Below are 27,892 nucleotides of genomic sequence, written 5' to 3'. Positions count from 1 at the left end.
TCAGATCCACCATCTTTATTGCAACAAACAAATGATCCTTTATACAAAGTTAGTGAGTTAGCACACACTGAAAATAAAGATTAGTGTAAAACACGTTGCATAGTATTTCTTTGGAAGTTAAAAAAAAGGCACTTTCCCCCAACTTTGTGTGCAAGATGAGGTTTCTCCTACCGTGCTTTCTGTGGCTAGGTCAATGCCCAGGTCCCTACGAGCAAGTTACAAAGAGCAGCGGTGGCCTTAGAGGCACAGCATGGAGAGAGATGCTGGCAGAGGGGGGAGCAATCACAGGACAGGACCCCGCTGCAAAGACATCCCTCATAGATGCTCTGCAGGCTTAGGGAGAAGGAAAAGGTGAGGAGATCTGTGCAACACCAGCTCCCATCAGCACTGACCACTGGCTCAACATCTGCAGGGCCACAAGTTTCCCAGTCCCTGAACTGGCAAAGCTAGGGCTTTTCTAGATGTAATGACATCCACCCTCCGCCAACCACAAAAACGTTCTTTGGGTTCAAAGTTGCTTGAAACAGTTCAACATAGTTTTTTTCTCCCAAGTGCAGAAGTGAATGTACAACCTCAAATGGGGTACATATGTTTAAAGTTAATAGATGCACTAAACACCACTCATTTCTTGCCCAATTCTGGGAGGCTTCCAGAAGTATCGATGGGGTATGTGTACACACATCATGATCCAGCTGTGCCCTATCTGCAAACGCAACTGTGCCTTTCTAAACACCCAAATATAAAATGGAAAGATGGCACATTTCTCCCCTAGAGTTCACATCTCTCAGAGCACACCTTTGTTTTGAATATTCCCAGCCTGCTAAGGTAAAATGCTTAATAACATTCCCCGTTACAATTCTGGAGTGAAATTAAATTTTCTGCAAAAGGCAAAAAGAAATAAAATGTGTGGAGCCTTCGTGTTGCATAAATCCTTCCTTGCTGCAGTACCAACATATGTTCAGGCTACTTCAAGGGAATTGGAACCTATTTTTGGGGGGTGGGGCATTTATGATGAATGAAGAAGTTGTTCAGATGTGCAGACAAAAAACCCCTTCAGAATGCCAACATTGGGGGCTGTAGCTGGGTGTGGGGAGGTGCAGCTAGGACAGAGCTCATCCACCAGAGCTGCATCTCAGGCAGACAAACTGTTCTGCAAATAAACATGCTCTGACTTGCATCTGAAACGGTGTCTCCCAGCCCTGCTTCCTTCAAATGTTTTCCCCCTATAGCTCCCCAGTCACCAGGCTCTCTGTAAGGAACAGGAGAAATGTAGTGGGGCTTGAAGTAAATGAATGAAACAAGTATCTTGTCTGCAAAAAAAAAAGAGTATTTCTGAAGATGCAACCGCTGGAATAAGAGGCAGATCAAGGCAAGCAGACATCTGATGCAAGATTAGAGCTCAGCTTTCCCTCTGACAGTGGTCCCCAATGTTCTTCCCCCTGCCTTGCCCTGAACCTCATATGCTCAGCAGAACCAAATTTGGAGAGAAAGCAGACCAGGAGGCAGGACTCAGCCACCAAAGGACAAACAACTACCTGGATCCTCTGCTGCACACTGAGAACAAACTCAGAAATGGGGAGAAAAGTTACTTGAGATGTATTGGCGTGTGTGTAGGATTCTGGAGGGGGGAGGATTTGGCTCCAATACCAGAAGGTGGTTAGAATGCCGACAGCTCAGCTGCCCCCCAAGTCAATTGGTCCCAATAATGCCACCTGCTGAAGGCAGTCAGCCCTGCTCCAGGTTCTCTGCCCCCCGGACAGCCGAGTAGGAGGTGGGGGCGTTGGACAACTGGCGGCCAAAGAATGAGGTAGTCCGGCGGGGTTTCACTCTCTTGATTTCTTTCCCTGGGGAGAGAAGCAGAAACTGTACAGTCCAGGGCCAGCAGTGCAGAGATAACAATGGTTCCTACCCCAAGAGGAGCCTTGTGGAGGGGTGGGGTGGGGTGTGGGATCGTTAAAAATATTTATGTCCCTTTAGTCCAGCATCACATTTTCCTCAAGCAGAGCAGTGAGGTGACAATCCTCTTCAGTGTTCCTTATCCCAAGGACTCAGCAATCCAAGGTAGACTGTCCCTGTGCTTGGAGGCTCTGTTTTTCTGGTACGTGGCCAATCAGGGGTTTAATATGACAATTGAATAGATTGGGATGGGGAACTGGTACACCTAGCCCAGCACCCTGACCCTGGGAAGACCAAGAAGCAGGACATGAGTCCAACAGGCCCCCCTCTCCTGCTCTTTGCAATTCCAAGCCACTGGCACCTAGGGCTTCTGGTCCTGGAGGCTGTCTACAGCTCCATAAATCTGCCTCATCCCTGTTTAAAGCCATCCAAGTTGGTGGGCCATCGCTGCTTCTTGTGGGAGTGAGTTCCATAGTTTAACAATGCACTTTGGTTTTTATTTTATTTATTTCCATGCCATATTGCATTACAAACTATGAACTTTGTGTAGAAGTGCTGGGTCCCTGGGTACAGGCAAAGTCTCCTACCCCTCCCTCACTTTTCACAGTACTCTAATAGAATGAGAAAGAAGAAAAACCCTCTCTAGTCACCTCTTCCATATCATGCATGGTTTTAAACACCTCTTATCATGTTCCCACCTGACTTTTTTTCTAAGCTAAAGAGCCCCAAGCGCTGTCCACCTGAGCCCCTGTAGTGTAGTGCCTAGTCTGTCAAACTAGGACCTGGGAGTCCAGAGCTCAAATCTCCACTTGGCCATACAGTTTACAGGGTGTCCCTGCCTCTCTCAGTTTAGTCTACCTTACTGGGTTGTGGTGGGGATTAGATGAGGAGGGGAGAACCCTCTGCGCCACCTTGAGCTTCTTGCAGAATAAGGTGGGCTATAAATGGGAAAGATGGAGGGCACAAGGAGAAGGGGACGACAGAGGACGAGATGGCTGGACAGTGTTCTTGAAGCTACGAACATGAGTTTGACCAAGATGCGGGAGGCCATGAAAGATAGGAGTGCCTGGCATGCTCTGGTCCATGGGGTCACCAAGAGTCGGACACGACTAAACGACTAAACAACAACAATAAATGCAACAAAAGAAAATTGCAACGGCAGCTGCTCCAGCTGTTCAATCAATTTTGTCGCTCCTTTCCCCCTCAGTGCTTTGTGACGAGGCAACTGGAACTCCACGCAGAGCTCCAAAAGGGACACAACAGAGGCTTGTGTGTAAGCATTGTGATAGTTGCCAGTTTCGTTTTTCCGATCCTTTGCATAACGCTGTTGTTGGGCTCCAACTCCCAGCACCCCCAGTCAGCGGGGCAATCGGTGAGGGATGCTGGAAGCTGTGGTTCTGCAACATCTGCCCCCTGAGATATATTTGTGAGACGCCTGGGGAGGGGGATTTTTGGGGGAGTCAAAAGACAGCATCAAAATAACGTAGTACAGTTGTACCTTGGAAGTCAAATGGAATCCATTCTGGAAGTCTGTTCGACTTCCAAAATGTTTGAAAACCAATTGTGGCTTCTGATTGGCTGCAGGAAGCTCCTGCAGCCAATCAGAAGCCACGGAATCCCTGTTGGACATTCGGGTTCCAAAAGAACGTTTGCAAACAGGAACAATCACTTCTAGGTTTGCGGCGTTCGGGAGTCAAAATGTCTGAGTTCCAGGGCGTTTGATAACCAAGGTACGTCTGTACCTGGAAGGCCACAGGCTCTCTCTGCACCTGTTTCCCACAGTGGTCAACCGCAATCTACCTCTGGGAAGCCAAAAGACCCCACAAAAAATAACTTAACATCCCCCCACCCCTAGCACAGGCTGCATTGTCTCCCACCCTTTCAACCACACAACCTTCCGCATCTGGCACCCACCCCGGCTCCCCGCTTTTGCCAACTTACCATCCTCAACATAGTCTATGGTCGAAAGATGCTGGATCCGGCTGCAGAGGACGCTGTTCTGCCGCTGGAGCTTGGGGTGCCGCCTGTCAGTTGTGGGGCTCTGGGACGCAGAGGAGGAGGACGCAGCGCTGGGGTCCAGAGCTCCCCCCTCGGCAGCCGTGTTCAGCTCAATGCAATACTCTATCAGGCCGCTCATAAGTTCAGCCTGGAGGGAAAGAAGGAGCAGCAGCTAACTGCAGTGGTTAAGAGTGCTGGGCTAAGGCCTGGGAGACCCGAGTTCAAATCCCCACTTGGTCATTATTGTTAGCATTGAATTATATAGTGCCATCACCGTGCATGGCTCTGCACACAATTTAAACAAGAAGTCCTACCCGCAAAGCTCACATGAAGCTCACTGGATGACTTTGGGCCAGTCGCTATTTGAAGTTCGTAATATTACATATATTTATTTCCTCTTGGCTTGATCTTCCTCGCAGGGTTGTTGTGAGGAGGACAAGCTGGGGGATATGCCACCTTGAACTCCTTGGAGGAAAGGCAGAATAGTAAAAAGTAAAAAAGGTAAAGGTAAAGGGACCCCTGACCATTAGGTCCAGTCGTGGCCGACTCTGGGGTTGCGGCGCTCATCTCGCTTTATTGGCCGAGGGAGCCGGCGTACAGCTTCCGGGTCATGTGGCCAGCATGACTAAGCCGCTTCTGGCAAACTAGAGCAGCACATGGAAACGCTGTTTACCTTCCCGCCAGAGTGGTACCTATTTATCTACTTGCACTTTGATGTGCTTTCAAACTGCTAGGTTGGCAGCAGCAGGGACTGAGCAACGGGAGTTCACGGGGATTCGAACCGCCGACCTTCTGATCGGCAAGTCCTAGGCTCTGTGGTTTAACCCACAGCACCACCCAATACATTTAAAAACAGCTGATTTTCTTATGACAGTCTTGGGGCACCTTATATTCTTACAAGCTGGGCCCCAAGACGAGGCATCTCTTAGGCCGGAAGAGATGGGCTGAGTTCTCCATGCAAAGTGAGAATTGTTTCTGTGGCCAGACATTTTGTGGAGCATCATTGCCGGACAGCCAGCACGTCATTTATTTTGTTTTGTGTTAAATGCTACGAAGATTTTAAAAAGTGTTGCTCTTCCAAATAAGGGTTTGGTGCTTGCCAGTTATTCATGCACACATGAGCACAGCAATGCTTCTGAATACCAGCTGCTGGGAAGCACAGGAGGGGAGAGGGCTTGTGTTCGAATCCTGCTTGCAGGTATCCCAGAAGAGGCATCTGATTGGCCACTGTGAGAAGAGGATGTGAGCCACTGGCCTGGTCCTGCAGGCCCTTCTTAGGTTCTTACCTGCTTGGAGTAGACCTTCAGGAGTTTGTTGACGGGCGTGCCCTCGTTCTCCCCATCAAACTCCAGCCAAAGGATGTGCTCTTCCTCGTTGGGGAAAGTGTGGTCCCAGGACAGCTCCTGGAAGGCCAGGCCAAGCAAGATGTGCTGCCGGGAAACAGGGGGTGGGTGAACAGAAAAGACGGTTAGTGTGCAAGGGGTGCAAGAATGTGTGTGTGTGTCCCTGTGGAACACCCTCCCTTCAGATGTCAAGTAGATACAGAATTACACAACTTTTAGAAGACATCTGAAGGCCGCCCCGTATTGGGAGGTTTTTTAATGCATGATGTTTTCATTATCTTTTTAGACATGCTATAAGGCACCCAGAGTGCTTGGGGACACCCAGCCAGATGGGTGGGGTATAAATAATAAAATTAGTATTATTATTCGCTCATAAGCACACACTGCTCCAAGACTGGGCCCCTGGACTCTTTCAGAACTGGAAAAGGGCCCCCCAACATACCGCTTATTGAAAAGGTATTTCTTTAAACTGAAAGTATCTGAAGTATTTTATTTTCTTATACAAATATTGAGGCACCTCACATCTGCTCAGTGATACCAGCATATGCAAACATCTGGTACCTTTAAGATTATGCAGAACCTTTTTTTTCAATGATGATGGAACTCACAGGATGGAGAATACTTAAAAAAACAAACAAACAAACCCAAGTCTTCTGTTTTTTGCAAAGGAACTTTTGTATGAGTTAATACTATATGATTCCTTTGGGAAGAAGTGCTGGACCTTTGTGCTTTTGACCTTCCAGGCTGTGGTGCTTCATGGTTTAGATCTCCAAATTTTTGCTTTATTTCTTTTCATTTGCCCTCCCCCTTTTTTTGGTTAATAAATAAATAAGAAAAGGAAGGGAAGGGAAGGGCCCCAAGACACCACTTCTTCCTCTGCCGACAAGTCCCTAACCCCTTCTCCATATTGCAAACTCTGCAAAAGAGCCCAGGCCACGAGGCAGGAAGGGGCTCTGGGGCCTGGAGAGCTGCAGAGGGCTTAGCCCACAAAGTCAGCCCAGGTCCTGAGAGAGAGAGCGCAGGCCCCAGTGAGAGGAGGGCTGGCTCACCCCTAGAATCACAGAACTGTAAAGTTCACAGAATCATAGAGCTGGAAGGGGACCCCCTCAAGGGTCATCTAGCCGAACCTACTGCAATGCAGGAATCTTTTGAGTTTACCTTTTCCTTGCTGTCGATGATGGAGACGCCCTCCAGGCTGATGGCAACCACCACGGCCTTGCGCCCTCCCCGATGCAGCAGGCCCTGGGCGGGCTTGTCAATTTCCCCATAGAAAAAGGCACACCTGGAAAGGAGGGAAAGAAACACAAGGAGAGAATTGCAAGTGGGGAATCTCAAGCGCAGACAGGAGGGCTGATGTGATCAGGTCCTGCTTGCTCAAGAACTTCCCATTGGGTTAGCCACTGTGGGAATGGGATGCTAGACTAGACAGGCCTCCCTTGACCTGACCCAGCAGCCAGGCTCTTCTTACGCCCTCGTGGAACCTCCAGGTCCAAAGGCAGTCTATCTGGATTCATTGGTTCTTAGGGGTATTTGGCTTCTGCAAGAACAGGATGCTGTTCAGCAGGCAGAGAGCGCGCAGACAGCCCATGAACATGGCAGCCAGCAAGGCCAGGGCACCCTGACAGAAACCACCCTGTGGTTTGCCATGCTGGCATCCAGGTTGCCCATTCTGCATCCCCACTCCCGTTCCCACAACCACCAAGCCACCCGACTCACCCGTAATGAGGCAGTTCGTGGCACTTCTGCAGGTAGGAGAGGTAAAGCTTGCGCAGGGCAGCCCGGTCCTCGCAGGCCTCCTCCTCTTCAGGCAACTCCCGGAAAGCTCGCAGCAGGCCCTGTTCGTTCGCAGGCGAGTGGGCACTGCCTCGCTTCCACAGGGCCGAGAGGAGTCTGTGGCCTCTTTGGCAAAGGTGGGAAGGCAGGAAAGAGTCCAGCCTCTCTCTGAGCGGGGAGGAAAAAGCTCATTCAGCATAGGGTAAGGTACAGCTCCCTCTGCCCCCCACAAAGCTCTGTGGGGTGCAGGTTACAGCCCTACAGGGTTTTCCTCATGAGGGGCCACTCTAAACCAGTGTTTCTATAAACTCATTCCCAGTGCCCCCCACCCCATATGAATTAATTAATTCTGGCTGGCTTGCCCAAGCCACTCTAGGCTGATTCCAACACATATAAAAACATAACAGAACATCAAGCATTAAAACCCTTTTTTAATACAGGGCTGCCTATAAAAAGCATTGTTCACAATAGCAGTTTGCATGACCCACTAAGGAAGTTGTAGTCCACAGGGAATGGAGGGCACTTCACCAGCTAACCCTGTTCAAGGCTGCCAGGTCAACAAGGATGGTCCACATACCTTCGCTATGAAATTACAAGCAAGCAGCTACTTCAAAAGGTGCTGGAGAAAGTCACATTTTCTTCAGACATACATGCTAAGATTTTTGGTCATGTTAGGCGACAGACAAAAAGAGGTTCCTGCCTCCCAAAGGATTTGTGTTTGAATCAGCCAACGGGGGACGCAATTCATTAGGCAATGAAAATGTCCCTTAAATGATGGGCCGGAGGCAAAAATTCTTGAGACACGTTTCTTTTGAATTAACAGCCTGTTCTGATCAAGAAATCACCGGCTTCTTAATTAGATTTTTACCCTTTTGGGACCTACAGAACAGAGTGAAAAAACTGGAAAGGATCAGAGCAAGTCAGCAGAGGGTACTTCTAAGCAGACAGCAGATCTTTTTAGCCAAGTATAATTAGGGATTTTAATTAAAAATGGATTAAATTTTTAATTATGATTATTTTGTTCTCAATTGCAACTTGCGCAATGAAGATTATATAGTGGAATAGCTTCACCTGGAAGTTGTCAAGGCCACTAGGGCTAGCTCACTAAAGTTGACGACCGACCTCTTCTACTCAGAAAAGTGTGACTGCATACACAACATACATTTAAGTCACATGACTCCCCCCAAAGAATCCTGGGAATTGTAGTTTGTTAAGCATGCTGAGAACTGAAGCTCTGAGGGGGGCGAACTACAGTTCCCATTCATCTCCTCTTTTGGGGGGAGGGGGGAATGTGCATTAAATGTGCTTTCAACATATGGTGTGCATGCCGTCTTTTGCGTGCTCTTGGATCCTTCACTGGCCCCCTTTCACCTACTCCCAGCCCCCCGGCTTGATCTCCCTCCACTTGGGCACAGGGTGTGAGCTGTCTTCCTTCAACTTGCATTTGGTTCCATCTAACTCCAGGATTCCATTGCTGTGGTTGGAAAGTCTCCCCACACCTTTCGTCTTCCCTCTACACCAGCTCACTGGTGATTGCCACCTCCTTCCTTTTCTCGCCAAACCGTTTTTATTGATTCTCCAAATTCTACCAGATCAGCCACAAATTAAGACAAATTTAATATTCCCTCCCCCCCAAAATTGTTTTACAATTCTTGATGTGCCCAAGTTTCCTCTAGTTGCTGCTGTGTTTTTTCTAGTTGTTCACATTCCATTCCTTACAAGTAACCTTCTATTACAATAGTTTTTTGTTGTTGTTTTAAAACTTATTATCCTTAACCATCAGTTATCCACTTGCCAATTCATGCACATACAACATTTTAGCATTTGCAAATATTACCACCTCCTTTTATATCTGGGCCATTTTTGATGCCTCAAGAGCCTCTTATTTGCCTTCCCCAGCCCCACCTTGCACAGGCACAATGCCCCCCCCATTAAGGGCTGAGCACCCCACATATCTCAGCCCCACAGCTGTGTCCACTTACTTCAAGAAACTGGCTGTGTGCTGCTCCGGATCGTAGCGCCCCAAGTTCACCCGGCAAACCAAGGCTCCCAGCACCTCGCAGTCTGCCAGGTCACAAGGGTACCGCCCTTCCAGGATGTTGTACTTGGCTTCTTCGTACAAGAGCCGCAGGACATCTTCATCCTGGATCTTGGGACGAGGAGACGAGAAATGAGGATGGGCACACAGGCAGCAAGCAGATTCAAAAGCCAAACAGGGGAAGGGGCAGAGAATGTAAGAAGAGGCTGCTGGATCAGGCCAACGGCCCATCTGGGCCAACATCCTGTTCTCACAGTGGCCAAGCAAATGCCTCAAAGGGGAAATCCTCAAGGAGGACTCAAGAACACTGAGCAACACTCTCCCCTCCTGGGGTTTCTAGCAACTGGTATTCAGTGTTGAGGATTCCATTCCACCCTTTTGCTGCAGACATGGGATTGTTGTGTGTTGCCTGTCTGCTTACAGATTGCTGGCGTAAGCGGAATTTCCGCTCTGTATAGCTGTTGTTTGTTCTCTCTCTCCGAGAAGACGGCAAGGAGAGACGACATGTTTCTTTGTCCTGATTTATGTTTAATAAATGCGTAGCTTAGTATGTATCTACAGCCTCAAGCCTCTTCTGTTGCGCTGTATACACTGCTGAGCAAAGTGTGCTCAAGTCTGCAAGCTTGAGTCGCTGATGTACGTCGGAGCAGAGGTCAATGAATCTTCGCAGCGGCAAGGCTGAGAGGGAGACGTTCCAACTTGGGCCGAGCCAGCTGGCCTTTCAACCCCTAGATGCTAACATTCAGAAGCATTGCTGCTTCCAACAGTAGAGGCCATAGCAGAGTCAACAGACCTCTCCTTCATGAATCTGTCGTACTGTGCAGATCAGTGGCACTACCTAGAGAGTAAAGAAAACTATGCAATTAGAGGATACCATTGGGAGAACTCACCTGGGCCTCCTTCCTCTTTGGGAAAAAGATGTTCCTTCGGAATTGCAGTGATGGCTCATCTGATGAAGAGAAAGAGAACCTAAGAACTGTCCTGCTGGATGAGGCCAGTGGCAACAGCAGCAACTCTCCCCCTCCCATGGTTTCCAGAAACCTGAGATTCAAAAGCACTGCTGCCTCCAGCCGTAGAAGACAATATGGGGCACGTCAAAAGCAAAACAGCCTCTCCTGCAGGCCCAGAAAGCTGTGAGTCGCGAGAACCCTGCAGTGCAGGCTGCTTCCAGGGGAAGCCATACCTGCTCACGGCATTGCCAGGCAGGCAGCCACAGAAGGGACCCCAACCCACATCCCCAACAGCCTCCAGAACTACTGTGTGGATTGGTACCGGCTTGCCCACTAGGCATCCCTCCCCCTCTCGAAAGGGAGGCTGCAACCAGCAGGCCCCCAAACTCTCTGCCCAGTTGCGGCAGAAAGGTAGTAGGAGGCCAGCAGTTTGGGGGGCCGGAGGAGGGAACTTTGCTCACATCCACACCTTCGAAGATCTCATCCTTGGAGCAGCTGGTGAAGCGGAAGAGGAGGTCTTGCCACTGGCGGCAGACCTTGTAGGGCTGGTGTTTGGGCTTCAGCTGCAGTTCTGCCAAGATGAGAGAGAGAGAGAGAAAGATGGCAGAGAGTGAGGGCATTCAGCAGGCTCCCCAGAGACTGACCCCTCCAGCCAAAGGGAAGGCTAAAGGCTAAAGCATTAATTTCCAAAGCCCTGAACAACTTTTGTTCAGGGTGCCTCAGAGACCACTTGGACCCTTCCATCTCAGATCACTAAGATCATTTGCAAGCGCAGCGCTGGATCGCTCCCAGAGCTGGCAAAGCTCACTTGATAACAAGAGGAAAGACAGTGTCATCAGCCCATTCCATTACCCACATTTGGATAAAGTGTTTCATGTGCTTCCTATTTTGTCTCAGTGTGTTGGGCCCAATTCTATGGAACTCCCTGCCACTAGAAATCAAGCAGGCACCATCCCTGCTAAGTTTAAGACGCCTGGCTAAAACAACTGAACATTCCAGCAAGCCTGTTGCACTGTATATGCTGCTCAGATGTTTTCATCTCTGTTGCTTAATTTGAGTTCTAAATTTTGTATAATTGTGTGTTTTTATTTTGTAAACTATTCTGAGGCACCGATGCAGTTAGCTGTGACTCCTACACTGCAGGGAACTGCAGAAACTCAGCTATATAATCTAATCACCAAATGGTTACCACAATGGAATGTTTAGATGCCATTTCCCCCTTGGTGGAGCTTATGATGATGATGATGATTTTCTTTTCATTTCTATACCGCTTTATATTTTAAACAATGAATCTCAAACCAGTTGCAACACATTAAAACATAAAATAAAACAATCCAAAATAAAACAAATGCAAGCTCCAAGGAAAATATTTTAGATCCTTCTCCAGGTGACATTTTGCTTTCCCAATTGCCAACCTGGCATCTAGAGCGCTCCATTAGGTCGCAATCGGACTCGCACCTGTTGCAAGAATGAGCCTGGTGCCTGGCTAATTTCTAACACTGGGGGTTGGACTGGATGACCCTTTGGGGTCCCTTCCAACTCTGCAATTCTATGATTCTAGGAACAGGAGGGCTATATTTTTTAGAAAAATAATCAAACATGAGAAGAGCCCTTCTGCAGCTAGATCAGGCCGAAGGGGGCCCATCTAGCCCAGCGTCCTGTTCTCACAGTGGACAACCAGATGCCCCGATAGGGAGCCCCAAAGCAGGACCTGGAATTTGATTTGTATGGTGCTCATTACGCTAGCAACACATTTTACACAGCAATGCATTTGAAACAAGGGAAAGGGTGTGCGGGTTTTTGGAGGGAAGTTCCAAAGAAAAATATGCATCAAGGGTTGCCACATTGCTGACGTTAGGTCAGCAAGTTTATCACCTAAGTCCAGATGTGGGCTTAGGCGGAGAGAATACTAGATTGCTCAAAGCAACCTCAAGGGCTCCTGCCACAAGCAACTTTCAAACCTGGGACTTGCTTGACTCACACCTTAGTCATCGACTCAGGTTGCTTGCATGAGCTCTCAAAAGCAGATTTGCAGCTTACATCCCACAATCAGTTTGTGAAGTGCCAGGAATCAGCAGATCACCCATGGGAAAGGCACTCTGCACATGCTCAGGTGCACTTCTGGGGTTAAGGAACATGAGATGGGTGCGAGAGGAAGGCACTTTGCACATGCTCAGGCACCCCTCACCGCTAGCTGGCATAACAACAGATTCTCCAGGGGTGCTAGGAGCAGCGACAGAGTTAAGGGCTCATTTAGAAAGGAGCCGCGGAGCCTTACCAAGAAATGGGGAGACCAGCCACAGAGAAAATAGCTCCAGGGCCCCCTCAGGCAACCTCAGGCTTTCCAAGACAATCCGATGGAGCTCGTGGGCCGTGATTGACGGCAGGTTGTCCACTGTTAGCCGGACCACTGTGTCATCGATCAGGTACACCAGGACGTCCAGGCCTGGGACAAGAGAAGGAGGAGGATTGGGACACCAGCACATTTCTTGCAATTGAGCAGAGGTCACAGGAGATCCAGATTCTAGCTAAACTCCCACCCCGTTTTACGTGCAAATGACGCAGGAGCCCCCAAAACCAACAATCTCCTTCACTTTTCAGATGAAGGAACCAGACGCAGTCAGGTCTCAAAGCATTCCGTACTGGCATCTAAACCAGACTGCTTTACCACACTTGGCCGCTTTGATTTGTCACATAATACCTGCTCTGTATTTGTTAACAGATATTTTAGTGTGGCAGCACCTGAACTTTGGAACTCCCTGCCAAATGACATCATTGTATTCTTTTCAGCACCCGCTGAGAACATTTTAAGTAAATGAGGAGAGCCTGCTGGATCAGGCCAAAGGGGGCCCATCTAGTAAGAGCATCCGCTTCTTACAGCAGCGAACCAGGCGCCCCAATGGGAAACCGGCAAGCAGGACTTGAGTGCAAGAGCAACTGCTTTTCAGAAGCATTACTGTCTCCATTTTTTTTTTTTTAGGCAAACCTACCCAGATATGTAGTAGCTTGACATGTAATGTTTTTAGCTTATTGCCAATTTTAATTATTATTTGAGTGTTTCAAATAGCTGTCTTTTAAAATGTCAGGTAATGCTAAATAATAATAAAAAAACAATATTGGCAAGTACTTGCCAATCATTTTTAATGATTTCTGTGCAATTTACACACATTTTAACTACCAAGCAAAACTAAATTATATTACTTTAACCAAAATATCTTTTGAATTCCCAAGTCAAAGTGTTGGTGCTGACCTTTAAAGCCCTAAACGGCTTCGGTCCAGTATACCTGAAGGAGCATCTCCACCCCTATCATTCTGCCCAGACACTGAGGTCCAGTGCTGTGGGCCTTCTGGTGGTTCCCTCGCTGCGAGAAGCCAAGTTACAGGGAACCATGCAGAGGGCCTTCTTGCTAGTGGCACCTGCCCTGTGGAACGCCCTCCCACCAGATGTCAAAGAGAGAAACAACTACCAGACTTTTAGAAGACATCTGAAGGCAGCCCTGTTTAGGGAAGCTTTTAATGTTTAATAGGTTATTGTATTTTAATCTGTTGGAAGCCGCCCAGAGTGGCTGGGGAGACCCAGCCAGATGGGCGGGGTATAAATAATAAATTATTATTATTATTATTATAAGTCATGTTACAACTTTTTAGGTCCCCTCATTTTTGGAATTTGAAAGCTGAAGAATTCGACATGCCCTACTCCCTACCACCCACGGAATGTGGCCTGTCAAGCAAAAGGCAGGACCTTGAAGATCTTGAGGGCTTATCCCATAACCACAAACCCCAACCCTGCTCAGGCCTGTTCCCTTCCAGCACCAGTATGAGGGTCGAGAACCTCCCTGAGGTGCCCATCCCCCCTTTCCAGGCCCTTTCTTCTGCCTCTCCCCCTTCTCACTCACTTCGGGGTCCTGCGGAAGAGATGCTGCTCCTCTGGGAGTGGTCCTCCGTGCTTTGGGGTATGCCGAGCCGGTCTCCCTCCATCTGTAGAGACAAAGCAGGCACACATCTGAAATGTGAGGAATTGGGTGCGGGTTCAAATCCCAGCTGCAGGATATACTTGAGGAGAGGAAGTTGATTTGTAGTGGGTTGAAGGTGCCATACACCATGTCTGGTAAACCAAGCAGCAAGTTTGTAGTTGCTATGCTACACTGACCGGCTTCCAGGGTTTCAGGCTGGGGACATTTCCAGCTCCACCTACTCACCTGTGCCTTATACTGGTCCATCTAGCTCAAAGCTGTTTGCACTGACAGGCAGCAGCGGCTCTCCAGCGTTTTTCAGGCTGGAATTGGTGCAGTTAAAAAGACACCCCCATCCCCGACTGTGGATGCAGCGCAGGTTTTGACGTCCTGCGGCCCTGCTACCTGTGTAAGGGGGAGGTCAGAAGGCTGCACGTCTCCCCCGCCCCCCGTTTTTCTTGTGCTACTGCTAAACACTTTCCCTCCTCCCCGTCCCCAGCCGCAATCGGAAGGAAGGGCTTTGAGCCCTTTCCCTTTGTTTCCCCACCCCACCCCATCCCGACCAACTTTCTCCCGTCTCCAGCAAGTGAGATTGCACTCCTCTCGGGGCAGAGTCCTAGGAAATTCCCCGCCCTGCTCCGCTGGACCCAGAGGGCGGAGGGGCGTGGCTAGGCGCTGCGCTACCCAGGTGAGCCGGGGAGGGGGTGCTGGAGCCTTGCCCAGGTGAGTGGGGGCCAAGGGAGATGGGGAGGGGGCGCACTCAGAGCAGAGGGGGGAGAGAAAGTCCCTAGGAGGCGGCAGCCGGGGCGGGGGAAGCGCGCTGCCTACCTGCCCCCCAGTCTCACCTGTGTCCTCCTTTTCCTTCCTGCTTTCGTTGCAAGGAGGAAAGTTCTGCAGTTCTAACAGGGGACCCACCCCCGTTGCGTCTGGCGTCACTCCTTCCGAGCTCGCTTATTGGCTGCTCCTGCCAGCCCAGGAATTTCACCGGGCGGGGAGGAGGAGAGGGAAACTGCGCACGCGCAAGCGCGCGGCAGGTTTTCCCCACCCCCAATTGTGGGGACGTCACGGCGGGAGGCTGGCTCGGGTGATTTGTGACGCGCTTGTAATCGGGGGATTACGGTAGGTAACTGGGGAACGGGCAGCCGCTTGAGCGCCGCGTGGAGAGAAGAGCTTTCCAAGACGGGGCTCCAGCTGCAGCAGCATTTGCCCTCTCTTTAAGAGTCTCTGCCCATCGAGCTCAAAGAATTTTTCCGTTCCTTGGCCTCCACATCCCCCGCCCGTTTATCATTGAACGTGTGAAGCGAGGAACACTTCCGATTTTGCGCGTGTGTGTATCCCCTGTTTCAGATATTCCATAAAGCTCTCCCTTAGAATGGAGCACGTGGGCAAGCAGGATTCGAACACTATCCCCTCCTGTGATTTTCAGCAGAGCATAGCCTCTCCGTGAATTTGTCCAGTCCTCTTTTAAAGCCATCTAAGTTGGTGGCCATCACTGTCTCATGCGGGAGCGAGTTCCACACTTCAGCTATGTGCTGCATAAATAAGTCATTTCTTTTATCTATCCTGATCCTTCCAACATTCAGCTTCGTTGGATTCCCATGAATTCCAGTGTTATGAGAGAGGAGGCAAAACTTCTCTGTACAGTATCCACTTTCCGCAGCCCATGCATGATATTATAAACTTCTGTCTCTTTACTCGCCTTGTCTCTGAACTAAAAATGCCCAAACGCTGCAACCTTTCTTCACAGGGGGTTATTCCATCCCCTTGATCACTTTGGTTTCCCTTTCCTGGGCCTTTTGCAATTCTACAATATCCTTTTTGAGGTGAGATGACTCAAAATTTGGGTCACACCAGAGATTTGTATAATCACATCTTTATGTCTGCAGTTTTATTTTCCGTTCCTATCCTCATGATTGGATTGAACTGACCTTCAAAACACACTGAGTGCACAATTAATTTTTATTTTTCCTAAAAAAATAAAAAAAGGTATTTCAATTCAACTTCTCTTGGCTACCGGCAAAACTTTCAGACGTTTTTACTGCCTGTAAAATTAACACAGCGTAGCCTTTTCTTAAAAGCTCAATTTACTGAATGTAAGTCAAGCGCGCCAGATCAGATCTCTCGTCGATCTCGGGGCAAAGGTGTGTTCCTAGTTATGATGGTGCTTGGAAGATTGGAAGCATGCAGCGAAAAGAGTGGCAAACTTAGCGAGTCAGATCCGATCCCGGTCTAAAGGTTAACAGCAGTGAATATTTAATCCTGGGAAGGAAGAGAAGCCACAAGGAGACAAGGGATTCTTTCTTTGCTGGGGTGGGGGGCGGGTTTTCAGCCTCTGCAAGGGGGATCCGGCCTTTGGAGCTGAAAGCAGCAACTGCGGGGGCGGGGCGGGGACAGGATCCCAGCGCCCAGGTGAGTCAAAGGACAGAAGGTGTAGACGGAAAAGAATAACGATTCCTGGAGAATGCAGGAGGGGGGGGGGGGCGGCTCTTGTACTGCTTGCAGGTTTCCCCACAAGCATTTATTTGGCCACTGTGAGAACAGATTGCTGGGTCATTGGCCCTGATCCAGCAGGCTCTTCTTGTGTCCTCAAGCTAAGAGCTAATGAGAAACCTACTGAGTAACATGCAAGAGTTAAGAAGGCAACTGGTTTATTTATCAGGATTCTTACTCTTCAGTTTTTATCCTCTCGTTCCTCCATAGAGATTCCCCTCCCCAAAAATGATTTAAAAAATAACAAAGCAACAACCCTGTAAGGTACTGTAGTTAGGCTACAAGACAGCAGTTTCCAGCAACTGGTATCTGGAAGTACAGTGGTACCTCAGGTTAAGTACCACTTAATTTGTTCCGGAGGTCCGTTCTTAACCTGAAACTGTTCTTAACCTGAAGCACCACTTTAGCTAATGGGGCCTCCTGCTGCCGCCGCACAACTGAAGCACAATTTCTGTTCTCATCCTGAAGCAAAGTTCTTAACCTGAGGTACTATTTCTGGGTTAGCGGAGTCTGTAACCTGAAGCGTATGTAACCCGAGGTACCACTGTATTTCTGCCTTCAACTGCAGAGGCTGAGCATAGCCATGGTGGCTAGGAGCCCTCTCCTCCTCCATGAATTTGTCCCACCCTCTTTTGAAGTGGCTGTCTTGTGGGAGTGAGTTCCACAGATTAACTACGCTCTGTGTGAAGGAAGGCTCTATTTTATCTGTCCCTGCCTGAACCTCCCAACATTCATTGGATGCCCACAACCTCCAGTGTTATGAGAAAAGGAGAAAACCTTTTCTCTGCCCCCTTTTCTACATGCTGTGAATCATTTTACAAATCGTGCCATCTCCTGCTTGCCTTTTCCCCAAACGAGAGTCCCAAGTGCCGCAGCCTTATCTCGTAGGGGAATGGCTCCATCCCCTTGATGGTTTGGGCTGCCATTTTCTGATCTCCCCCCACTCCCAGCTCTACAATATCCTTCTTGGTGTGGGGTGACCGAAAGAGTGTGAAGAGGTTGTCCTCCCCACTTCTGTTGCTGCTGTGGGGCTGTTGCAGGAGCCATGCCTCTGGGTCCCAGCACAGCACCCTGGCCAGTTCAGCCCAGATTGCATGGTTAATGGTCCATCTCAAGTGGGTGGGTGGGTAGGAGAGCGTGTGTCCCTGTGGTGCGCATTTGGTTAAAGATTAAGACAACTCAACCAGTGCATTCCCTTTGACCAGATTTTGCCCCCCCATCCCTCTGCGATGCACCCAGACTTCCAGAATCTTTTCCGATGTCCGGTGCAGAATTTGCTGCAGGATGGATTTCTGGTAAGATCTGAACTCCTTCTTCCCTTTACACACACACACACACACACACATTGAGGTGGGGGGCTTTGTTGTAGGGACACATCCCTATTTCAGCATGGAAGACCGTATGATCCAGTGGGATGGTATGTGTGTGTGTGTAGAAGAATAGAATCATAGTTATAGGGTTGGAAGGGTTCTCATCTAGTCTAACCCGCTGCAATGTCGGAATATGCGGGTGGCCCATATGGGGATCGAACCCGTGACCTTGGCGTTATCAGCGCCACACTTTAACCGACGGAGCTGTTGCAGAAGTGCCTGGAATGTCAGACGAAAGACCCAGGATTGGCAGCATCGATCCAACCCCACAACGCTCCCCGGCTGGCCTTGATCCAGTCCCCCTCTCAGCCTGAGCCGCCTCACGGGGTTGCTAGGAGGATAAAAAGGAGGGGAACCCCGCCCCTCATATACACATGTTGCCCTAAACTCACTTAGAAAAAGAGTGGGGTAAAAATGCAATGACTTAAGTGAAAGAAATCCTGCCAACCTAGCAGTTCGTAAGCACGTAAAAGTGCAAGTAGATAAATAGGTACCGCTCCGGCAGGAAGGTAAACGGCGTTTCTGTGCGCTGCTCTGGTTCGCCAGAAGCGGCTTAGTCATGCTGGCCACATGACCCGGAAGCTGTACACCGGTTCCCTCAGCCAATAAAGCGAGATGAGCACCGCAACCCCAGAGTCGGCCACGACTGGACCTAATGGTCAGGGGTCCCTTTACCTTTAAGTGAAAGAAAATAGGATCGGGTTGGGGGAGGACAAGAGAAGTTGTCTTTTGCTGCTCCCAGCTTCTCACGACTTGGCCCTTGTTTCCTCACAACAACCCTTTGGAGCAGGCCGTTTTTCATTTCTGGTTTACAGACAAGGGAAATGAAACCGAGACCAACTTAGCTTTCCGCGGCTGCTCAGAGATGCTTTTTTCAGAAGCAACACGTCAACCCTGCCCCTCTCTCTCCGCAAGCCAGCCTAGAGCCTCTTCACCCTAACAGCGACCCCACTAATTCCTCCTTTTTATTTTTTATTTTGCTACAGGGGCAGCAGGGCTGGTTCTGGGGCACCCAATCGACACAGTGAAGGTGATTTCTTTGGGGGGAGGGGGGTGGAAATGCTTAAGGCAGGGGAGGGGTGGGGAGGACTTCCAGCCCTGGGGGAGGCCTGAAGGAGATGGGTCTCAGATGGGAGGGAGGGAGATGGTAGCCAGAAGTGTTGGGGAGGTGCATGCCCAAAGAGGTTGGCTGCTTTTGAGGCTCTGTGCTAACTGCAACTGTTGCATAGCATGCAACGGGCACTGAATCCACACAGAGCAGCATGCTGGGTTGCGGCAGCGAACCTCATCTCCAACAAAGTTCTTTTCTCCCCAGAGGGATTGGTGGCCAGTGGGAAAGCAGAAACTGGTGTGTTCACTGGGGTTGTGGCACCCTGGCTTAGTCGTCGAGTCCATGTGTCGGATGGACAAGGTCCCAGACTCAGCCTCTCCAGTTACCAGTGGATGGGAAAGAGTCTTCCAGGGCTGCCTTATACTGAGCCAGACCATTGGTTAATCTAGTTCAGTATTGGCTACATTATGGGCTACTTTTAAAATGAGGCTGCTTTTTAAAATTGCATTTTAACCTGTATTTTAAATTGGTCCCCCCCCCCCCCATTATTTTTTTACTGTAATTTTACTGATGTTAGCCGCCCTGAGCCCGGCTCTGGCCGGGGAGGGCAAGGTATAAATAAAATTTATTATTATTATTATTATTATTATTATTATTATTACCTGCACTGACTGGCAGCAGTGGCTGCCCAGGGTTTCAGGTAGTGGACATTCCCAGAGACTTTGGGGCTGCTAATTTGGCCCTGAGTTGGGGGCTTTTCTTCCGTTCCAGGTGCGGTTGCAGACACAGGCCAGATACCAGAACGTTTTGGACTGTGTGGTCAGGACGTACCGTGAGGAAACGGTGAGCCTCTTTCTGTTGTGTGTGCAGTGCAGACTTCACCTCTGAGCTTTCACCTCCTTTTAAAACCCAGCCTAATCTTAAACCGTTAGATTTAGACCAAGGTCTTTTGTAACAGCATAATTTTAGAATGCAATTTTAACCCCCCAAAAATCACTTACCGGTATTCCGAAGAAGGAAATATGATCTGCCCAGTTCTGTGGAACTGTCTGCCACTAGAGATTTAGCAGGCGCCTTCCGTGCCAACTTTTAAATGTGTGCTGAAAACATTTCTATTCCTCCAGGCCTATCCAGGCAATTAAGAACACATTCTTCTACAGTGGTTATTTGATGTCTCTTTTTAACTTTTTAATGCTTTTTTCTTGTATGGTTTTATGTTTGTATTGCTGTAAACTGCTTTGATATATTTTTATGACACAGAGGCATATGACTATTTTTATAGACAAGTACATATAAATATTTTGCTTTTTAATATTAATATTCAATATTTCCCCCAAATGCCCAATTTGGGAATAATCTCCACCCCCCCCACCCCAGAAATAAATTCCTAAGCTGGTCTGTTTCTTTGCAGTTCTAGTGCTGCCTCTTGACTCTACAGCCACATTCCTGATCCTTGCCTATCTAATTTCTTGGGAGAGTTGACATCATCACAGGGGCCTGCCCCACAGATCGCTTGGGAGCGGTGACTTTGCCAGAAGAGAGGGTGGGAGGCAAGGCATCACCGGAAGAGAAAGACAAGAGAGGACAGAGGCTTTTACAAAATTTGCAGCTGCTAATTGATATGTATAGATGCAAATTGAGAAATAATTGCTATAATTTTGAATACAAGTGTAGCATATCTCACCATAATGGAGGGGAATCTGCTGCCATCAGGAGACCTCCGTGCCTGGAAACTTTGCCCTTGAAACTGATTTGGACTGGACAACCTTTGCATTAGAAGGAAAGGAAAGTAGGGCATATGTGATTGTACTCAGCTAAATTCCAATACTAGCAGACCCATGGAAATCACTGCACCTGTGTTAGTGATGCCCATTCATTTAAGTGGGTCTAGTCTTGTGTGCGACTAACATTAGGTGCAACCTCTAGGTACCCAAAACATTGCTACTCCCCATGAGTTGCAGGCAGCGGTGGAGGAAGGGGTGTGTGGTGGGTGTGGGCTGCCCCAGGTGTCACCACTGAGGAAGGGGTGACAAAATGCTGGGCAGCACTCACCGCGGAGCCTGCAGCACGCCCAAGCCACACATCTCTCCCAGGAGACATGCGGCGGCTTGGGCGCGCGCAGGTTCCGCATTGCCCAAACGTCTGCCTGCTGCCTCCCCCCCCCCCCAGCTGTAGGGCGGCTGAGTGGGAGGAGGCAGGCAGACTCCGGAGTCCCTGCGGGCTGGTCCTGCTCCTGGGTGTGCGGCCCCAGGCACCTGAGTGGCTTCCTCCACCGCTGGTTGCAGTCTCTCTTTAGGGTGTTCATACCCTACAAAATGTCCCTGATGAAAATAGATATGTCCTACTGTACCCCCCCAATGCTTCTCCTATGAAAAATGAGACGTTCGACTCCTAAGGAGAAGCAGGACATTCCGGTATGAAATCAGAAGCCACGAGGGCTTCTGTAAATCCGGGGCTGTCACTGGAAAATAGGGATACCTGGAGGGTCTGGGTGTTGGATAATTGGAAGAGAACCTGACAGTGTATCCTGACTCACTTTGACCAAAGGCTCAAGCTGGGACTGACTGCTGACCTCCTCTTCCTCCAGTGAGAGCCCCTCCAACCAGGGCTAGTTGGATCCCAGTTGCCATAAGCTACTCAGCCCTTGCTGATAAATTCACCCAAAAGGGGAGAGGTTTGATTGGGGAGTGGGGCGTCAGAAGGAACCACTGCGCAAGGCGTTTTACCCCCTGCTCTCTATCTCTCTGGGGACGCGGGTGGCGCTGTGGGTTAAACCACAGAGCCTAGGGCTTGCTGATCAGAAGGTTGGCGGTTCGAATCCCTGCAACGGGGTGAGCTCCCGTTGCTCAGTCCCTGCTCCTGCCAACCTAGCAGCTCGATAGCACATCAAAGTGCAAGTAGATAAATAGGTACTGCTCTGGCGGGAAGGTAAACGGCGTTTCCATGCGCTGCTCTGGTTCGCCAGAAGCGGCTTAGTCATGCTGGCCACATGACCCGGAAGCTGTACGCCGGCCCCCTCGGCCAATAAAGCGAGATGAGCACCACAACCCCAGAGTCAGTCACAACTGGACCTAATGGTCAGGGGTCCCTTTATCTTTTTTTACTCTGGCTAAATCCCCAGTTTATTTATCTGTAGCCCACCTTTTTCTCTTCAAGGTGGCATACATGGTCCCCCCCCTGCAGCCAGCCTCCGGGGCCACCCCCAGCTCATAGAAGCATAGGGCTGTGGGGTTGGAAGGGACCCTAAGCGTTATATAGACCAACTCCCCCTTGCAGGGCTCACCTGCCTGCTTCTCCCTTGCAGATCCTTGGCTTCTTCAAAGGCATGAGCTTCCCGCTGCTCAGCGTGGCCATGGTGAACTCTGTTGCGTTTGGGGCCTACAGCAACTTCCTGCTCTACCTGTGCGGCACCCACCACCGCGATCGCAGCGCCAACCCCCCCAGCTACACCCATGTCTACGCGGCTGGATGCTTCTCAGGACTGGTGCAGGTAAGGAGCAGGTAGCCCCAGCTGACTTGTCTGGGACTCTGCTCAGTTTGCATGGTTTTGGGATCTGCGTGACTTCACGCCCAAGTCCCAATCAAGGGAAGTCATAGCACTGCTCTGTTCTGCCTTGGTCAGACCCCACCTGGAGCCCTGTGTCCAGTTCTGGGCACCACAGTTTTAAGAAGGAGATTGGCAAGCTGGAAGGTGTGCAGCAAAAATGATCCAGGGTCTGCAAACCAAGCCTTAGGAGGAACGGTGGAGGGAGTTGAAGATCTTTAGCCTGGAGAAGAGGAGATTGAGAGGAGATATTATTTCCATCTTGAAATATCACGCAGAAGGTGGGTTCAAATTGCAAGAAAGGAGAACCTGACGAAACATCAGGGAGAACTTTCAGATAGCGAGAGCCGTTCGAGAGTGGAACGGACTCCATCAGAAGGTGTTATAGATGCAAATTGAGAAATAATTGCTATAATTTTGAATACAAGTGCAACATACCTCACCATAATGGAGGGGAATCTGCTGCCACCAGGAGACCTCTGTGCCTGGAAACTTTGCCCTTGAAACTGATTTGGACTGGACAACCTTTGCATTAGAAGGAAAGTAGGGCATATCAGCTAAATTCTATTACTAGTAGACCCATGGAAATCACTGGACCTGTGTTAGTGATGCCCATTCATTTAAGTGGGTCTACTCTTGAGTGCGACTAACATTAGGACTCTCCTTTATTGGAGGTTTTTAAACAGAGGTTGGATAGTCTTCTGTCAGCTATTCTTTAGCTGGGATTCCTGCATTTCAGGGGGCTGGACTAAATGCCCCCTTAGGGTTCCAGCTCTACAGGCCTATGATTCTAAAACATCCTCCTTCCATGTTTTTCCCTGTTCAGCTCTTGAAACAGCTGCACAATTTCCCCATTACGACGCTGTTCAGTTGGTTATGAGCTGTATCAATTGCTCAAGCCATTTCCTTCTCTGGAGGCTGCCCCTCCTCTCTAGGAATTAATCTTTTTTTCTTTTTTTCATTCTAATTTTACACATTTTATTTGATGCATGTATCAAGCCATATGAAAGCTGAAGCATATGGTCCACATAAAAGCCACCTTTCTGTAAGATAAAATACGTTGTGCGATAGGCAGAATATTAACCTCCTTGTGGGAATTTACTCTTCAAATTGGTCATAACCCAAGACAAAGAGTTCTTTCTCAAAACGACTACTGGGCTCCATGTCTAACTGACATGCTCAGGTGCATTTAAAGTTTTAGAGAAGGTCATAAATATAAGAGATAAAATAGCACCCCATAATTTCCCCAGACATTCTTGTTCGCTGAGGTATCTGCTTACAGGTCCAGTGACAAGCATAAACTGGATCCATCTGGCAATCTGGGGCTACAAAACCATATCGGAGACTAAATCTGGAACAGAATTAAAAAGACAAGGGTTCTTGGGGTTTGGAGAACCGTTTCCCAAAATGCTTGAGCTCTGTATCACATCTGCTACCAACTCTCTTCCATTTTTGGCACAGGATCAGCAGTTACTATTTCTGACTTCATAGATCTTATCTAATTTCAGAGGTGTTAAAGAGGCCACTGCAGTGCTGTTTTTATACAATTCTCTTTAAGCACTTCCAAATCCAAAAGAGAAAGGACAAACTTCTGGAGAAACTTATCTTTGTAGATCCTCGATAATATTTTGCACCTTGCGGTGTCACACAACAATGTGTATTAAGATTATTATTTTTTACACACCCACATACCATTTTTGTCAGTTGGTTAATTTTGCTTCCTTTTCTCATTATGCATATTTAATTTTTATAGGAATCAAAGAATTTTAAGAACACATTCATATAACAATAGGAACTTAGAATTGTAGAGTTGGAAGGGACTCCAATGGCCATCTAGTCCAACCCCCTGCAATGCAGGAATCTCAACGTGTTGTCCCCCATCCAATTTGAAGCCATATTGGACCCTGCTTAGCTTTGCAAACGTACTAGCAGTTTTCTTGCTGCACCATGATAATGAGCCTTTCATAGTTTCCCATGGGATGTATGGCTGGGGATGGAAGTGTGTGCCTTGGATCAGCCTTGGACTAAATTTTGTGGAAAGTAGTTCCCCCCTTCCTGTTCCACTGCAGCCCATTTCCTTTCTCCCCCCCTGTTCATTCATTCATAATTTTATTTGTATGCCACCTTTCCATAGCTCAAGCCATGCTCAAAGGTAAAAAATACACATAATTGCAAACATAACAAAAGTAGTGATAGACAGTATTGTTCTCTCCCCCTCCATTCCCTGTGTTGACGCAGGCTGTGGTCCTGGCCCCCGTGGATCTTGTCAAAGTCCGGCTGCAGAACCAGACCCACCCATACGGATGCAGAGACCGGCCGGGGGGCCCCCAGCCACAGTACAGGGGTCCAGTGCACTGCGCTGCCAGCTTACTGCGGGAGGAAGGCCCCCGTGGCCTGTTCCGTGGGGTTACGGCGCTGGTGCTTCGCGACACCCCCACCATGGGCATGTACTTCCTGATTTACGCAATGTTCTGCAGGGCGTTGACTGCAGAAGCACAGGAGCCAGGTGAGATACAAAGAGCGCTGGGGGGGCCCGGTGGGTGGGCCACCTCTGCACATCTCCCAAGGCTCTCAGGGAACCTGTTCCTCTGGAATATCGGAGAAAGCTGGAGCCGCGGGGGGGGACGGGGACGAGGAGTGTTTGTGAGTGTGTTTTAGTCTGGAGAAAAGGCAAGTAAAAGGCGCCATGACTGTTGGGATGTGTCCAATGGAATGGGGGCAATTCGCAGGCCCCCAGCTGGCTCCAGCCCACCAGCCGGCAACCGGGCGAACTCCGGTCCTTTGGAACAGCATCAAACAGCGACTCACAGCTTCAGAAGCCTTCAGAAACTTGAGCACGCCTTAACCAGCAGAGTGAATAACATGCAACAGAAGTGGCGGACAGAGGCATATGTAAAGCATATTTACAAGCAGTTTATTCAGCATAGTTCAGGACAAAGAAAACATGTCTGCTCTCTTTCATGTCCAAGAGCAGGAAGCTTAAGGCAAAAGCTATGCACAAACGGAAGTTCCCAGCAAACTGTGCTGGAACGTAAACAGACATGTGACATACAACAATCATGTCTGTTCCTTTTAAGGTGGAAGGGAACCTCAATATCCTAACAATGATAGAAAATTATAAAAATATGTATGGCATGGAGAAAGCTGGGAGAGAAAACTTTTCCTCCCTCTCTCATAACAACCGGGAACATCCAGCAAAGCTGAATGTTGGACAGCTCAGGACGGGATGAAAGGGACAACGTCTTCACGTAGCGCATAATTGAACTACGGAACTCCCTGCCACAGGAGGCAGTGATGGCTACCAACTTCGGTGGCTTCATAGGAGGATTAGAAAGAAATCATGGAGGAAGGGGAGGCTATCGATGGCTACTAGCTGGGATGGCTATACTCTGCCGCCACAGTCGGAGGCAGAAATGCTTCTGAATACCAGTTGCTGGAAGCCTCAGGGAGGGAGGGAGAGGGCTCTTGTGCCCAGGTCCTGCTTGGGGCATTCACAGTGGGGCATCTGGCTGGCCGCTTTGAGAACAGGACGCTGGACTAGATGGACCCAGCATCCAGGCTTTTCTTATGTTCTTATGGAACCTCCAGGTTCACAGGCAGTTGATCTAGATTCCTAGATTATTATTATAGATTCCTAGATTCTCTGGGGTATTTGGCCCACTGTGGACTAGAGGGGCTAGCAGGTTTGTCTTATGTGTGTGAGGACTGTGAGCTCAGTTCAGCTCCAGGGCTTCACACAAACTGCTGGGCTCTCTAATCCCTTAATTTCAAGTCCGCATCTTGACCGCCTGGCTACACGCAGTGAATCTCGGGATTTTCGTACAAAACAAAATAGTTCCTTCCGGCCTGACATCTGCTGCCCTCCCTGTTTTAGGGGGCATTATCCCTCCCTCCTGCTTCCTCCTCCACAAGAGAGGCCCCCAACCCATGCTGTGCTCTTTGCCTGCCTCCCCCCACCCCACCCCACCCCTTGCAGGCTCTGCCACAGTTCTGCTTGCCGGTGGCTGCGCCGGGACGGTTTCCTGGGCTTTGGCGACCCCGATGGATGTGGTGAAGGCTCGTTTGCAAATGGACGGGGTGAAGCGAGTGGCGTATCGAGGCATCCTGGACTGCATCCTCACCAGTGCCCGGCAGGAGGGCCTGCGGGTGTTCCTAAAAGGGCTGGCCCTGAACAGCCTCCGCGCTTTCCCAGTCAACGCCATCACCTTCCTGAGCTACGAGACTCTGCTGAAGGTTCTCGGCTGAACCCCCGTTGCATCCTCAGGAGGGGCTGGCGTTGCTGCCCTTCCGCATCTTATTCAGGGCTTTCGCACCAGCATCTTGCAGCCCAGAGACTTGGGGCAGAGGTGGCGCCTAGCAGGGTGGGTGAGTCCTGGTCCCAAAGAAAGCTCAAAGACATTGGCCACCTCTGGGCAAACCATATAGCAATTTAGACTCTTGGGCACATCTGGCACATTTGAGCAAGTGCTGTGGGCACCGCTGCCTCTGCTCACTGCTATTCCCCCTCCTCTGGAAAAACAGAAAGAGAGGAAGTGGGTGCACATGGTAGAGTTGGAAGGGACCTCCAAGGGGCATCTAGTCCACCCCCCCCGCAATGCACGAATCGCAGCTAAAGAAGGCCATCCAACCTCTGTTTAAAAAACCTCCAGCGAAGGAGAGTCCACCACCTTCTGAGGGAGTCTTTCCCGTTTTCGGGCGGCTCTTCCAGTCAGAAAGTTCTTCCCAATGTTTAGATGGAATCTCCTTTCTTGTCGTTTTGAATCCATTGGTTCGAACCCTACCGTCTGGAGCGGCATAAAACAGTCTTGCCCCATCTTCCATGGGACAGCCCTTTAGATAGTCGAGATGGTTCTCATACCATCTCTCAGTCTCCTCCTAGCTTAGCATCCTCAACTCCCTCAACGTAGGAGCCTGTAGCACCACTCTTGAACCTTGAAAAGCACATAGAGCTGAAAGGGGAAGTGGGAAGGAGAGCCACTCTTCCCCACTTCCTCCTTCAACTCTATGTACTTTTCAGGGAGAAAAACACACGAGGGTGGGGGCTTAGTCTCAACCTTGCCAACCCACTGCCCCCTCAAATCTGTAACACTAGGTTATTAATGGGCGGTCTACCTACCTGGATTTTTTTTAAGATCGCAGCAGTCATGTAGCCAGCAGCCTTATCCAGTATGGTGTAGAGGTTCAGACTGGGACCTGGGAGACGAGGGTTCAAATCCCCACTCGGCCACAAAGCTCACTGGGTGCTGACCTTGGGCCAGTCACTGCCTCTCGCCTAACCTACCTCGCAGGGTGGTTGTTGTTGTTGAGGAGAAGAACCATGTATGCCACCTTGAGCTCCTTGGAGAAACCGGCAGGATATAAATGCAATGAAATAAACAAATAAAATATCCCAGAGTGGCCCGTTCTGCCTTGCTAAAACACACCGGAAAAGAGGACACAGCTTTGCCATAACATTTGGATAGATGTGAATGAATGAAGAATGAATG

At 49.3% G+C, this 27,892-nt stretch overlaps 2 protein-coding genes across 11 annotated transcripts; one reads left to right on the top strand and one right to left on the bottom strand.

Annotated features, from left to right (window-relative positions):
* On the bottom strand, window positions 1-14,958 carry FRMD8 (FERM domain containing 8). Of its 3 annotated transcripts, none has more exons than XM_080985869.1 (11): window positions 14,780-14,958; window positions 13,895-13,976; window positions 12,277-12,444; window positions 10,468-10,569; window positions 9,939-9,997; window positions 8,993-9,159; window positions 6,954-7,178; window positions 6,396-6,519; window positions 5,181-5,324; window positions 3,838-4,042; window positions 1-1,844 (listed from the first exon to the last, which is right to left on the bottom strand). In XM_080985869.1, exons 2-11 carry the CDS (start codon window positions 13,974-13,976, stop codon window positions 1,726-1,728), a joined length of 1,395 nt encoding a protein of 464 aa, XP_080841995.1. In that variant the 5' UTR covers window positions 14,780-14,958; the 3' UTR covers window positions 1-1,725. The 3 variants fall into 3 exon arrangements, with proteins under 3 accessions (XP_080841995.1, XP_080841996.1, XP_080841994.1); XM_080985870.1 differs by having other exon boundaries at window positions 13,895-14,001; window positions 14,797-14,958; XM_080985868.1 differs by having other exon boundaries at window positions 14,797-14,925.
* On the top strand, window positions 14,519-27,798 carry SLC25A45 (solute carrier family 25 member 45). 8 transcript variants are annotated; one of them, XM_080985876.1, is made up of 7 exons: window positions 14,519-14,674; window positions 17,647-17,736; window positions 18,798-18,841; window positions 19,634-19,705; window positions 22,167-22,352; window positions 24,645-24,912; window positions 26,383-27,798. In XM_080985876.1, exons 2-7 carry the CDS (start codon window positions 17,700-17,702, stop codon window positions 26,649-26,651), a joined length of 876 nt encoding a protein of 291 aa, XP_080842002.1. In that variant the 5' UTR covers window positions 14,519-14,674; window positions 17,647-17,699; the 3' UTR covers window positions 26,652-27,798. The 8 variants fall into 8 exon arrangements, with proteins under 8 accessions (XP_080842002.1, XP_080842000.1, XP_080842004.1 ...); XM_080985874.1 differs by lacking the exon at window positions 14,519-14,674 and adding an exon at window positions 14,975-15,070; XM_080985875.1 differs by lacking the exon at window positions 14,519-14,674 and adding an exon at window positions 15,004-15,074.
* Window positions 27,799-27,892: the final 94 nt, after the last annotated feature.

The sequence above is a fragment of the Podarcis pityusensis genome (genome assembly GCF_964106645.2).
Source record: "Podarcis pityusensis genome assembly, chromosome: 16".
NCBI classification, from domain to species: Eukaryota; Metazoa; Chordata; class Lepidosauria; order Squamata; family Lacertidae; genus Podarcis; species Podarcis pityusensis.
Note: the sequence above shows the minus strand (reverse complement) of the source record. Positions and strands in the feature narration are given on the sequence as shown.

Coding starts and splice junctions, on each gene's coding strand:
- FRMD8 (XM_080985869.1), bottom strand. CDS start 13,976: ATGGAGGGAGACCGGCTCGGCATACCCCAAAGCACGGAGGACCACTCC. Junction 12,445..13,894: donor CTCTTCCGCAGGACCCCGAA/GTGAGTGAGAAG, acceptor CTCTTGTCCCAG/GCCTGGACGTCCTGGTGTAC. Junction 4,043..5,180: donor TGAAGGTCTACTCCAAGCAG/GTAAGAACCTAA, acceptor CTTTCCCTCCAG/GCTGAACTTATGAGCGGCCT.
- SLC25A45 (XM_080985876.1), top strand. CDS start 17,700: ATGTCCGGTGCAGAATTTGCTGCAGGATGGATTTCTG. Junction 22,353..24,644: donor GCTTCTCAGGACTGGTGCAG/GTAAGGAGCAGG, acceptor GTGTTGACGCAG/GCTGTGGTCCTGGCCCCCGT. Junction 24,913..26,382: donor TGCAGAAGCACAGGAGCCAG/GTGAGATACAAA, acceptor CACCCCTTGCAG/GCTCTGCCACAGTTCTGCTT.